Source organism: Hippocampus zosterae, chromosome 2, assembly GCF_025434085.1.
Source record: "Hippocampus zosterae strain Florida chromosome 2, ASM2543408v3, whole genome shotgun sequence".
In the NCBI taxonomy this organism is placed as follows: Eukaryota; Metazoa; Chordata; class Actinopteri; order Syngnathiformes; family Syngnathidae; genus Hippocampus; species Hippocampus zosterae.
In genome coordinates, this window is record NC_067452.1 from 27,190,381 (window position 1) to 27,204,945 (window position 14,565).

Here is a 14,565-nt window from a genome sequence, read left to right on the forward strand (position 1 = left end):
GAAGTCATTGTTACACTGCGGCCAGCACCATGATGACCACATGCCCAATCACAATGCATTAACCAAAGGTCTGTATGGTAGTCTATCCATCTATCTATCTATCTATCTGTCTGTCTGTCTGTCTGTCTGTCTGTCTGTCTGTCTGTCTGTCTGTCTGTCTGTCTGTCTGTCTATCTAGAGCAGTGGTTTTTAACCTTTTTGAGGTACCGAACCCAACCAGTTAATGTGCACATTCACCGAACGCTTCATGAGTGAAAAATAAGTACTGTATCTATTTTTAAAAATCAAGATATTAAAAACCTGCATTTATTAAAAACTGAAAAAAGGTCAATTAAATTTCAAGACATAACAATACTTTTATTTTTTCACAACAGCCACTTGTTGACTACTAAGCAAGCTAAATTTCCCACAGCACTGATTGGAGAAGCAATGTCATGTGATCATCTGCAGCCATTGATGGCCAAGCGGGCGTGTCAAAACTCATTAACATGTTCAGTCGCGTGGGTCTTACACTCCATGGCAGAGGCTACGTCGAACCCGAGACCGATTCACCAAACCCCTGGGGTTCGATCGAACCCAGGTTAAGAACCACTGATTTAGAGAGAGAGAGAGAGAAATGGGCGGCCCGGTAGTCCAGTGGTTAGCACGTCGGCTTCACAGTGCAGAGGTACCGGGTTCGATTCCAGCTCCGGCCTCCCTGTGTGGAGTTTGCATGTTCTCCCCGGGCCTGCGTGGGTTTTCTCCGGGTGCTCCGGTTTCCTCCCACATTCCAAAAACATGCGTGGCAGGCTGATTGAACACTCTAAATTGTCCCTAGGTGTGAGTGTGAGTGCGAATGGTTGTTTGTTTCTGTGTGCCCTGCGATTGGCTGGCAACCGATTCAGGGTGTCCCCCGCCTACTGCCCGGAGACGGCTGGGATGGGCTCCAGCACCCCCCGCGACCCTAGTGAGGATCAAGCGGTACGGAAGATGAATGAATGAATGAGAGAGAGAAATGTTTTTTGAAAACTGTCAAATTCAATCAGTCATTTCAGTTTGGCCCACTTGCACAAATCTTTTTTTGTTGTTGTTTTCCAAGATGGATGGATGGATATTTTTTTTTTACTGCTGACATGTCACAGGGGAGGAAACTTCCTCACCTTATTAGTGTTTAATATTGTGGCAAAACTTAAGTTATCTCAATTAAGATAAGATAAGGTGAGAAAATCTTTATTTGTCTCACGATGGAGAAATTTGCAACTTATAGCAGCAAGTTTGGAAGGAAGAAAGTAGAAAAACATCAAGTATTTGCATGCACAAAATAAATGTAAAAAATGAACTGTACACAGTACAGAATGCAATATAAAATATAGAATACAAGTATATAATACAGAATACAATACATATTTATATGCAACTGCATATATGCTGCATAAGGTGAGAACTTGCTCCGTCTTGCTGGAACCAGAACTTGCTCATGAGTGACGGGTAGATGGTCTGGAGCTCATTCTTGAAGGTTTTGAGGACCTCCACATACCTCTCCTTGGTGACTGTCACTGCTGCGCCAGATTCTTCGATGAAGATTGGTCCAATGATGCCTCTGGCCGAGATTTCTGGTTCCAGCAAGACGGAGCAAGTTCTCACACCTCAAACCTGTCCCGAGATTGGCTGAAAGAGAACTTCGGAGGCCGAGTGATCAGTCTCCAGACTAATTTTGAGTGGGCACCCCATAGCCCAGACCTAAGCCCCCCAGATTTTTTCCTTTGGGGCTATCTTAAGGACAGAGTCTACGCAGGGAAACCCAGAACCATCACGGAACTGAAGAAAGCCATTACCAATTCAGTCTGTAAGAATGTCATGGACAACTTCGTGCTGCGCCTCAAGAAATGCACAGAGCTAAACGGAGGCCATTAGAACATATTCTGTAGAACGGAGAAAAAAAGGCCAAAGATCCTAGTGTTTTGATGTGATGCTTTGACTATAATAAATTAGTTATGGCCAAAGTTTCATTTCATTCGGACAAAACACTAAGAAACAGGGCCTAATTAGAGTTGTGGCCCGTTTTTTTTGGGCCACCCTGTACAACCACAATATAGTAAATATATTGTAAAATGAATACCTCTGACACTGACAATCATAACTGAACGTTATATTATGATGTCTTTGAAGCTAATGTATATTTGATACTTTACTTTCATATCGGTATCTTATGCATATAATACGATCATGAGTAATGTTTCATAGTATTTATTCCAAAGCTATGTAATGACAGTACGGTATTTCAATGTGCACTCCTACTTCACTGCAGACCACAATCAATGCGTTAACTGGCCCAGAGTTTATGCTGCTGTGTGTGACGGGTTTTCTTTTTCCTATATAGACAGGAATGTGGGTGTGGACGTTGATATACAATACAATACAATACATGCTGATTTGTATAGCGCTTTCACAACAGCGGCAGCTGTAACAAAGCGCTTAACAAAACAGTTAACATAAAGTAAAATAATAAACACAACACATAACATAAAACACGGCCAGTCGTGCAGTCCTAACCACTTTTCCGTCACACGCTTTGTTGTTTGAAGCACTTTGAGATGAAAGAGGAGAGAATCAAAGTGTCCTTTAACCAGCGAATCAGAGACGTCATGCTCAAAATGTGCACACGTCGGCTACAAGCTAAGTTTCAAAGTCAACAAGAAGCTGTAGCATCCATTGACGAAAAATGAGATTTCACTCAATTCACTTCTCCTGTCCCATGCAAATCCATTTCAATTCCAAGCAGCGACTCTAGGTTCCAAATAATGCTCCTCTCTCCTCATCCTCAACTTCAGCAGCCATCCATCCAGCCGCACCAACGCCGACTATCCAACAGCGCCTACACAGCCACTGAACAAAATGGGGTAGTGAAAAATGCTGTCCATATGCTCGAATTGTAATACTACTTGAGAAATGTTGGCAGGTAGCCATGCCGTTCAACATTCCCTTAATCAAACATTGGAACATGGACAAATGGCTCCATTGATCGTTTTTTTGTGTGACGCTCGTTCTGTTCAGAATCATCAAGACTTCAGACTATTGGGCAACAGTTCCACTACCACTTCCATATCCTCCCTTATTCATTCTGTACATACATTCTTTGCGAACAACTCTAGCCTGTGCATGATGGTGACGTTATCTGTCCAAACAGTTTTTGGAAGTCAGGTAATTATGGCAATTAAGGGTGGGGATGTGTCAGCAATACAGTTTAGGTCTTCTTTGAGATTTGTCTTATCTTGAAGTTGTTCGTATATTATTCTTATTATAATACTCCATTCGACGCAACAATTTTACTGTAACACTACCATGACACTCTTGGCTTTTTCAACACATGACAGGAAAGAGCAATCCGAAAGCATGCTGACAACCAGTGCTTTACCCTTCAAATTCGTCAGGAGGATATTTTTTTTTTTCATTGCAGGACCAATTGCATTTTAACTTGATGTTGAGTTTCTTAAAAGCTTCGCTCTCTCTACTCTACTTTGCATTTGCAATTACAGATCACCACGTTTCGTGTCCAGTAAGCACTCCTCGAGTTGCAGTGACAGCGGTGTCGGGCTGGGGGGCGCCACTAGAGCAGCCAACTCCATTCCTTCCCTTGAAGTTGAACTTGTCACGTTGAGTCACTTGGTTTTGGTAATTCGCCATCAATTTTCACTGTGGCACTTCCTGTATTACCATTCAGAGAGAAACTGAGTGCAAGTAAGGACTTTGAATTCACAAATCATCTTTAAACACACGTTCAGTCATGCGCATGTGTTGCAACAAAGTGGGCAGCCTCTTTTGTAAATTGCAAAAAAAAAAAAGCATCACTTAGACCACACAAAAAAGAAAGAGACACGTGTTGTCCTTAAATCCATGTAACATATCCAAGCTGATGCCAGACTAAATTCAAAAGCTGTCACCGAGCATGTTGTACAGTTGGAAATAAGAGCTGAGTATCTAAGAATTCATTGCCATGTCTCCCCATGCAATCAAATGTTACATATTCGGATAATTATTGGTCTGCAATGTAACATTTGATGAATTTTCTAGGAACACAATTATGCGCAACGATGTAAAACGTGAATACCATCCATACAAAAGCAGAAGCTTTGCGCCTTCTCGTCAGAGACAAATCATGCATACCTCTACAATAATACAGAAAGTGGCTTTATTTTTCTGACTGTATTGTATATACTGGAGGATGGCAGTCGCGCGCGCACACACACAGTGATATGATGACTTTGTGGAGAAGATTTAATAGGCACCTGGCAATGCTCGAGAATCGCAACATAAAATGTTTTTACGATATTTCATGTCTGCTGGAGTTTTTTTCTGTAGCTTTGAATTCAACACAAATGTAGGAAGAATACTTCAATAACCAAGGTATAAAGATGAGGACGGAAGCAAGGGAGTGCAGGCTTGTCCCTGGAACAGCCGTGCCTGCAGAGTCACTCACATTCCTGGCTGGGATTCAATGACTGAGCCAGACACATAAACGCGGAGGGGCGGGGCGTGCGCGCGCGCGCGTATGACCGAGAGATGCAGACTGAGAGAGAGAGAGAGAATGGGGAGAGAGAGCTCATCTCCATACAGTCACAGTGAACTGCGGGGGCCGACGGAGCGGTCCTCGAGAGCGGAAAGAGCTGCCGAAGTAGCGTTTGAATCCAACTCATATCGACTTTCGACAACCGCCTTTTCGTTTGTTTTCGCCCTATATCCTTCGGAATTGGACGCGGGGAACTTTTGGTGGGGTCATTTTGGAGTTTTAAAAGGCAGCCCCACATCGATACGACATGGACAGTCCGAGCGCCGCTTCGGGGAGCCACTGACCGGCGTTCATTCACTCATTGCCGGAATACAAGAGTGAACCCACGACGAATTTTCGCCTCCCCCCCTGCCTCGCTAAATGTTTGATGAAGTGCTTCAAAGTTTTGGCCAATTCTCGGACGCGGTGGATTTATCTGGTTCAGGCGCGACAAGACGCTCGTGGTCCCGTGTCGAAGACGAGAGGGGCTTTCGCTGGTAAAGTTGCGGGGAAAACATGGAGACTGTAAGTCGGCAGAGCTTCCAGCCTCATCCGGGACTGCAACAAACTCTCAAGCAGTTTCACCTCAGCTCTATGAGCTCTCTCGGGGGGCCGGCCGCCTTCTCTGCCCGTTGGCAACATGAGCTTCTCTTCAAGAAGGACGGGAAGGAGCCCGAGGCTGTCCTGCAGCATCTACCGCCGCCAGTGATGCCGGGGCCGCTCTTTATCCCATCGGACCGTTCCACGGAGAGGTGCGAGACGGTCCTGGAGGGCGAGACCATCTCATGCTTCGTGGTCGGAGGGGAGAAGCGGCTGTGTCTCCCCCAGATCCTCAACACGGTGCTGCGGGACTTCAGCCTGCAGCAGATCAATTCGGTGTGCGACGAGCTGCACATCTACTGCTCCCGGTGCACTGCCGACCAGCTGGAAATCCTCAAAGTCATGGGGATCCTGCCCTTTTCGGCGCCCTCCTGCGGCCTCATCACCAAGACGGACGCCGAGCGGCTGTGCAACGCGCTCATCTACGGGGGCGCTTACCCTCCTCGCTGCAAGAAGGAGGCGGGCGGCGGAGGAGCGCTGGAACTGGAGCTCACCGAGAGGAGCTTCAAAATCTACCACGAGTGCTTCGGCAAGTGCAAGGGCTTGTTTGTTCCCGAGTTGTACACCAGCCCCAACGCGGCGTGCATCCAGTGCCTGGACTGCAGACTCATGTACCCCACGCACAAGTTCGTTGTGCACAGCCACAAGGCGCAGGAGAACAGGACTTGCCACTGGGGCTTCGACTCGGCCAACTGGAGGGCCTACGTCCTCCTTGGCCAGGATTACGCGGGCAAGGAGGAGAAGAGCCGCCTGGAGCAGCTCCTGGACGAAATCAAGGAGAAGTTTGATTTCGCCAACAAGTACAAGAGGAAAGCCTCTTCCAGGGTGAGTTGGAGTGATTCTGTGTCATTCAGAAAAGGAAAAAAAAGCTGTGATGTGTTTTGACAAGGTGTCTGCGCACGTTGAATTGCACTTAATGTAGCTCATACTGTATTAAATTATTAATTAAATATGTATAAATTAATTATGTATTTAATTTAATCGAGGGAGTGGCGCAGAAGACGATGTTTTAAAACCTTCTCAAAGGGACATTTCGGCAGCAAGTTGAATAATCGTCCATCCACATCGATGTTCATTTTAATGACAAGCTTACAGAAAATGTTCCAAGAACATTACTCTCAAATGGAAAGTTAACCCTTAATAATGCATCGTTAAAAGTTGTCCGTGTGTGTTTTAGTGAGTGCTTAGTCATCATTAGCGCATTATTACTAATTACGCCATATATATACAATCATGACACTATAACACCTCCGGTGGCAATAAAGTCATTACATGCAGGGGAAACACTTCTCAGGCCCAGTTTTATTGGGCCTTACTGTAAATACAATCCCATTTCCCAACAAATGCCTCACGGGGATTGTGTCCACATAATATCTATTGAGGTGAAATGAAAGAAACCAATATTGATGAAATGACATCTTACGCCGCTGGCCACAGGGAAACTTCGGTTTATGTATCCTACAATAGCTTTGGTTTGTAAAGTGTCTGTGTGTGGTGGTAGTTGGTACTCTGTTGGCAGTTGCTATGACGGTAATAGCAAAATCGGCCACTTCATCGGTGTTGAATTTCATGTCTGAAATGTTTGTGACAACACATGTCGTTCCGCTTCTCGATGTATAGTTGAAAGAAGTGGCTATTTTGGTTTACTATCTTTCTTGCCATTCTTCTAATCTGATAAGCTATGACGCACCAGTAAGGAAGTGTCGACGAGAAATGTCAAGTATGAGCAAATTGACAGACATGTAAAACTGTATGAATGCATAATAATGAGACAAGTGATGTGCCGGTAAGAGTTGAGAGGGAGGAGAAAGAGAGAAGTTTGTGTGGGAGATTGATAAAAGAATCCTACCCCCACCCCACCCCCAGGAAAAAAAAGACTCGTGATACTATTTGCATGAACTGTTACATATGAATGGGGTTGATGAAGCAGGGTTGAGAAGTATTGTGGTGGAAACATAATATGATCCCAACAAAGGGGAGCATTCAGCAAACATCGGGCCCGTCCCTCCCCCAAACATCCACCTACCCCAGGCCAGCAACACACACACACACACACACACACACACACACACACACACACACACACACACACACACACATTGGTCTTCACCCTCTCTCACCTACTTTTTAGTCCAGTCTGATTGCCACCGTAGTGGACTTGTGGAGTAAAACCCTTGGTTTGATCAGACATAGAAAGCAAAGTGTTTGGAAGCATCTCACCTCTTGTCCTGCACAAAGGATTCTCTCAGAGGAACACGCCAAGGAAAAGAGAAAGCGAGAGACCCTTGAGGTACCGGAGTCTGCCAAAGTCCCGCCATGCATGGTGAATACCCACTCTTGGCACACACGTTGATTCAAGCTGGAGTGGGCACACACCTCACGGAGCCCACTTTCTAGGGCCTCTTCTACTTTTATAGAAGAGCCCGCAAGGCACTCAAGTGTTATGCCAAAGGCTCATTTGCTTTTTAATCTGACTCCTTTATCCACCATCCCCCAAGTGCCGTGTTTCAAGAAACGCTAATGAGGGAATACATGCTGGGTAGGAGTTGAGGAAAATTGTTAAACTTACGGCAGCGGAGCTCCCCTTTGTCAGCACATTTAAGTAACGATGAGGCACTTTGAAAATGTTCTTGGAGCATGTGAGCAGAAAGTGCCAGACTATGCTGCCTTCTGCCTTTTTAGCTCCCAAGAAACACTGTCATCTGTGGGCTGTCAGCAGCGGAACTGTACAGCCTCTGTGAATATTAATGAGTCTGTTACAGCAGTGTTAGCAGAAGTCTCGAATGCAGACAGACACAGGAAATGATATTGCCACACTCCACCCCCCTTGCAGACATTCCTCTAAGAGCTTCCTTCCGAGACACATGCATGCAGAAGTCGGAACATAAGAAAATAGGACTTCTGCGGCACGTCTTTAATCTCTGAAAGTTGTGTTTGAAGGTAACGCATGCGGAGACAACGGCAAACTTCAGAGCTAATGAGGCTGAAACTAGTGAAGTCGGCGGTGGACAAGATTTCTCTCTGATTTCTCGCTGGTTCACTTGTGGGAGGCAACCCGAAGCCATAGCTGTCCACTTAAGCTCCATATGGACAGGGAATGATTTACTATTTTGCTAACATTTGAGTATTTCTGGCATTGGAGACCAGTGGTTGGTTGGCAATGGTTTGGACCCCATTTTGTGGTCTTTCTGTGTGGAGTTTTCCCTTTCTAGGATTTCTTTTGACAGGCAGCCATAACAAGGTGACATCTCAGATCTCCCAATGTAGAAAAACGTCTGTGGATCAGAAATTTGAATGCGCTTGTTTGATTTTATGCATACATGCCACATCCATCAACAACTGTGGCTGAGCTTTGAAAAAGAACATATTAAAACTGTCCGTGTTGGAAGAACGTGAAAAACAAAGTAGAGGCCATTTTGTTGAGTTTTGCCCCTATGTATGCATTGGATGTGCCCGAGCACACCCCTGCCACTGTGTGGAGACCTTCATTTTGTGTTAAAAAAAGACACGTTTGCACACTACGGAATTATTACGACACAAATAAAAGTTATGACTTGCATGCAATTCCATATTTGGTTTAAAATTCGGTAGGCACACACCTATATTTAATCATATTCATTTGGTATCCTCTATGTTGGCCCCTTTTAGTCCCACCGCCAAGGCTCTCAGAATCCTTGATTGCTCCTCTGGCTATTTGCCCTGTATCTAAAGGGACCGCTTGTTTCAGGGGCAAGGTGGTGCAGTGGTGCTGCTGGGGCCTCAGAGGAAGTGAACTCCCAGAGGGGATGGCAGCGCATGTCTTATTTCATATGCAAGGCACTGCGCTGGCTAAGCCGGATGACAGCCAGCCATGTCCACGCGGTGGACAGGACAACAGCTGGTGGCTGTGCATTTCAATGGCTGCAGAGGATTTCCATCCTCCTTTTGCTGCAGAGCAGCAAATGTGACAGTTGCAAACGTCTGCTACAAATACTGAATATGCGGTTGTGTGGATTTTATGCCTTTTTCTTCCTTTCCTTCATTTACTTTTGCTGGGAAATAGTAAAATGTTCATGTTTTGCCTCTATGCTTTGAAAAGGAGGAAGCCACAAATTCAATTAGCTCCCAGAAATGAGTTGCATGCTTGACGAAGCTGTCAGTCTGTGTATGTAATGGAGGACTCTCAGTCTACACTGGGAAACTATAAATGCTCCACTGACATTCAAATGTACTGATGTCAGACATGGTTGAAGACGCGATGGCTTCTCAAGCCCAATTTCACTGGAGTGACAGCGACAGGGAAAGTCCTCTCTCACCAAAGTTCAAATGGTTGTTCCTCTCTGAAACAAAGTGTAGGTAGTTAGAAAATAACGTCAGTCGAATTATGCATTGAAAGGTACATTTTCTGAAAACACCATTTTAGCGAATATAAAAAACAAACCAACCCAAAACCGTTATTAGTCACTGTGCTATACTAATTAAAATAAAGTCAGTAAAAGCAATGGTGTTCAACAAGGTTTAATAAAAGTCCTCACAGATTTCTCCATTTCATTTACACACGCGGGGCTGCATTTTTCCAGAAGCACATTCATGATTCCCCTGCAGACACTCAACCAAGCTAGGCAATTGTGTAAATAGCTCTTCGTTTCCATTTTTCCTTTCTTATACAAGTACAGTTATGCACAACTTTCCACAAAGAAAAATTATATGAAGATGAAAACAACCATTCATGAACGTGACAATTCTTCACTCCATGTCTTTTGGCTAAGAGCTGTTCATTTCAGTGTTTCTCTCATACATGTGAACAAAAGTGTCTCAATTTCATCAAACACGATCGCATCACCATCAAAAGTAATTATTGTGTTGGTGTTTTTGACTGTTCTTTTTTTAAAATACCAGTTTCATTCAACAAGCGCAACATCGAATGGCACACATAAAACCCCAAAACAGTCACGTAGTCTTCACTTTTCGTAAAACCCTCTTTGTAAATTCACCACAAACAAATGATAAAAGCCTTTTAAAAGTCTGAACAAACAAAATGGTGCGATGCTGGATTCATTTTTTTTTCACCGGTGCTCTTGTAAAACATACACCACATGTGAATTGTATTTTGAAAAGAGCCCAAGCAGGCCGTGCACCACAACTGGCTAGTTTTAGTCCATATTCGGACCGGTTTTCAGACAAGGCACGGAGAATTGAAATAAAGCCCACACTAGAGACAGCTGGTTAGCCCTGACCATTTTGGCCATCGACTTAAACAACATGGAGGATAAATCGCTTCCCATATACTCATGCGTGAAGGCGGTCTTATAGGCAACCATGCATAGGCGCTGTCTTGGAATGCGCTGCACGCCAAGCTCAGAGCACAACATGCCTTTCAGGAGCAAAGTGCATGCGGAGAAATCAAGTATTTCCTCCCACTTGGTGAAATCCCTATCAGAATATTCATAGCCCTCTGCTAACAAGTGCATTCAGCTCACAGTGTCTATTCTTAAATCTTCGAAGGACCTTGAGCATGTCTCATTGGGATTATTGCAGAAGCGCACGGAAGGAAGAACTCCGTGACCTCCCCCAGGTGTTGCGTGAAGAAGAAGCTCTCGCATAGTCAGATGGTGCAATTTGATGACCGGACTGTCTGTTGTCTTGTGAACAACACTGTCGTTTTTATTTTTTGTCCATGAGCATTCAATATTGATGGTAGGTTACCGTAGGCGTTGAGGTCCAGCTTGTTTATTTAATGAGATGGTCTTTGAAATATTCATCGACACACATGGTGCATAAGCTTGGCTCGAGCGACCATTCTACTATTCAACACGGTATAAAGCCATTCCTACCATGAAATGTGGACAATGTCCGAACATATTCTTTGGGAATCAAAAAGTACGGAGATTACTGAGGGTAAAACATGATTAAATAGTTATTATTCGATAAGATAATATAATGCTTGTCATTTCCATTGAATAGAGGCCACCATGAAAGGGCATACACAAGCATTAAGATGCATCCTTCGCAAGCAGGGTTCACAATACTGGGCTGACAGAATGAGTTCAGGCTGGTGATTGGGGCACATTTTTATGGATAAACTCTCGTTCATGATCGAGTCAGACATAAAATAAGATAAGATAAGAAAGGAAAACCTTTATTAGTCTCACAATGGAGAAATTCCTAATTCACAGCAGCAAAGCTCTGAAAGGAAGAAGTAGAAGAACAAAATTAAGGAGCTGCTGTAAAGGCAGCCACCCTTGCGGCGCCATCTTGAAGTCAAAATAACAAAATAATACAATGATGTTACCCTCTCGGGGCATATTATGTGGTTCAGACTAGGGGTGGTGTTTGGCTGAAGCGATCGACATCACAAGCGACAAAATACTCAGCAAACATGGTGGATAAGCAGTGCAAAAAAATGCTTGGATGAAAAGTCTGCTTTGCCATAATTTCCAAGCCTTTAAGCCTCCCCCCCAAAAAAATCAACAACATGCTGTCTGTTTTATATGAGACAGTGTCTTAACTCTTCAAAATCCTTCCAAATTCTTGTAAGAACAAGTTCTCTTGTGTCACCGTGAACTGCTGAGACTGTGGCTGACGGCGCTGTATTGATACTTGAAAGGCATCACATCAGATAGGCTTAGTTTAGGCAAGCAACAATCATCCTATTGTCTCCTGCTCGTTTGGTTTGTGTGCGTCAGCAGTCGCAGCTCCCCCAAAAGCGATCTGCTTTGACAAGCCCGATACACATCATCTTCAAAATGAATTCCTTCAAGAGTTGCCGCGCTGCGGAAATGACATCGTTTGCGACAGACATTATGAGATTAAATGGTGTGTGTATACGTGCGGCAGTGGGTCCTTTTTGCTGCATCAGCCCGTTTGACAGCATTGCTGGCCTCTCCCCCACCCGTGTTGCCCTGCGCACCCATATGTTTAGAAGAGCAGTCAGCAACACGCAACCTTTCCCTCCCCTAATAAAGAGGTGACCCGCTTCACCCTTTGCCTCTATTATATGCCCGGCCCACCAATCGCGTGCTGCTTTGTAAACTCCCACGAGGCAGATGGCTGTCTGAAATGCGCGTGCGCGCACACACACACACACACGCACGCACGCACGCACGCACGCACGCACACACACACACACAAAATAGTATCTAACAAATTAACATTCACTGGCGGTGTGATGTGAGGGAATTAGCGTTTGCTTGGTGTCGATGTGTGTCAGATTAGTATGCATGAAAATGTTGTATGTATTGCGTCAAAACATACTCGGGGACAACGAAATGTCTCAAGCATCCCGTGCTTCATTGGGTGCGTGATTGTGTATCAGTCTGGTCTAGTATTCGTGTGTGCCTGTGTGCGTGTGTGTGTGTGTGCGTTTGCCGCCTAGATCAGCTGTAGGAGCTGCAGCAGGAGATTAGCATGAGCTCACTGCCTACTCATTTCCATCCCCATCTGCCTGTCTCCCACAGTCACACAGTCTTAGCCCTTGCCCCCAACCACACGCGCACATTCACTCACCACATGTCCACACACACGCGCGCACGCACACACAACTACACGCTACTGTCAACGTGTAACACAACATCCGCCTGGAACAATCCCCCATAGTGTCATGTCACAATCCAGTGGTCCATGCCAGACTGTTTGGACAACACTCCCACGGATGGGCAGTTTTGTCGAAAGGGCATCTCTTCAATTGAGTCTAATTTTGGAAACGGCAGGTAGATACGGGCAGATTTTCAAAGTTAATACTAAACTACGCTAATCTCATTTCTGTCTGAACCGACTTAATTCCGCAGAGGACATAGCTGCCAAGTCAACCTTGCAGCTTTGCAAAATCCCCCAAGTCAAGTGGATGGGCTGTTGCTGGCAGACAGTCCCTTAAATACTGTTCATCACTGATCCTTGATCACACGGTTTCTTTTTGTCAACCCATGATGGAAGAAATATTTAGGTCATGTGCAGACATATTTTGTGGGACAGAGAAGGCATTGTTAGCATTTTGAGAACTTTTAACCGATGAGAAACCGATGAGAAAATGCTTGATGTGAAAGATCCTTTTTTGTGCATTATTAACATTAAAATGATGAAAAAGTAAGTGGGTCCACACTGCCTTTGACTCAGCCATGTGGAGTGGGTAACTCCCGTGAACTCAAGGAGCTATTGTTTTGAAGGAACACGGGGTTGGGGTAGTATCTGCACACTGACTGTTTATTCTCACCCCCTTTTGTGTTCGGTATCAGCTGTGGCGCTATGATTGTTGGACCGATAGAGGGGATGACCCAGCCCCCTACCACTGGGTGATCAGGACTCCCAAAGCGCCTGAATCGTGACCGACTGCCCATTGTTTGTCTCACCCCTCCTCCGTTCTCAGTTGTGCCAATTTGCATCTTTTTCTGGAAGCATCAGGGTTTCCTGCCAAGACAAACAAAATCACAAAGCTTGATCTTCCTCAACTCACAAGAATCATCTGAATTTCCAGGAAATGGGTTTAAGTGGGATCTGACGAGTAACGTTTGCTGGAAAGGACAGTCTTTATGTTTGAAAAGTTAGACATGGGCCTGACTTCCAGGTTTGATTTCAATTTCGTTCATATGGTGGTGGTGAATCCAACTTAAAAAATGCAGACAAAGGATATCATAAAGCAAATATCAAACTGGGTGTGCTGATTGTACATACAGTCTGGGCCAACAAGCCTTATTTGTCAAGGTATTTCTACTTCCCAAGATCATTGTTTTTTTTTAAATAACATTTTCCAATTTTAGGGATTTTGATCATTTTGATGCAGTCAACTTTATTGTTGACACTATAGCTCGTCCTTTCGTTCCAGAAGACCCAAGCCGGAGCATTTATTTCACACACCCGGAGTTACTGTCCAGCTGGTCTTAGTTACGATAAGGCCACGTGGGTTAATCTTAAACAGGATTTATCAGGAGCCGTCTTAATGATCCATTAAAACATTGTCCCAACCCTGGACAAGCCTTTATATCCTTCCTTTGCCATAATTGCAGTAATAAAAATAGTGATTCCTTCCGGAAATCTGCGTTAAAATTCCTATGACGTAGAAAATGCTCAGAGGTGAGATCACAGACTTTTAGTCAAAACAGTACACCTCTCATTGAGACTGCCCGGACAGAAAAGAAAACAAACTGGAGTCGCACTAGTTGCAGCTTGTTAAAATGTTGTCGGGGCAATGGTGGGATTTCTCAATTCACTCCACGGCAATGAAGTGCAGGAAACAACCTTTGAAAATGGGATTAACATCGTTCCTTCACCCTTCTCCGTTCAAAGTCACCAATCTCCTCGAATGCCACACTCTGAACAATGAAGCATCTATGCAGATGTGAAATAAAACAACACTCTGAAAGGGGATCCATCCGTTTCGCATTTGTACCTGCCTTCTTGAGTTCCAGAAGCCTCCACCTGGCGCCAGAAGCCTTCACACAGCGCTCGTTCTACTCAGTAGACCAGTT

General features: G+C 44.7%; 1 protein-coding gene and 1 long non-coding RNA gene across 2 annotated transcripts in view; one reads left to right on the forward strand and one right to left on the reverse strand.

Annotated features, from left to right (window-relative positions):
- The window catches only part of LOC127596144 (uncharacterized), a 193,356-nt gene that overhangs the window by 75,741 nt on the left and 103,050 nt on the right, over positions 1 to 14,565 (reverse strand). The window lies entirely within an intron of this gene.
- Positions 4,551 to 14,565, forward strand: part of skia (v-ski avian sarcoma viral oncogene homolog a) — a 70,638-nt gene continuing 60,623 nt past the window's right edge. Inside the window, exon 1 of the mRNA XM_052058269.1 lies at positions 4,551 to 5,950. Within this exon, the coding sequence (XP_051914229.1) occupies positions 5,042 to 5,950 (909 nt within the window). The 5' untranslated portion in view covers positions 4,551 to 5,041. The remainder of the gene's footprint in view (positions 5,951 to 14,565) is intronic.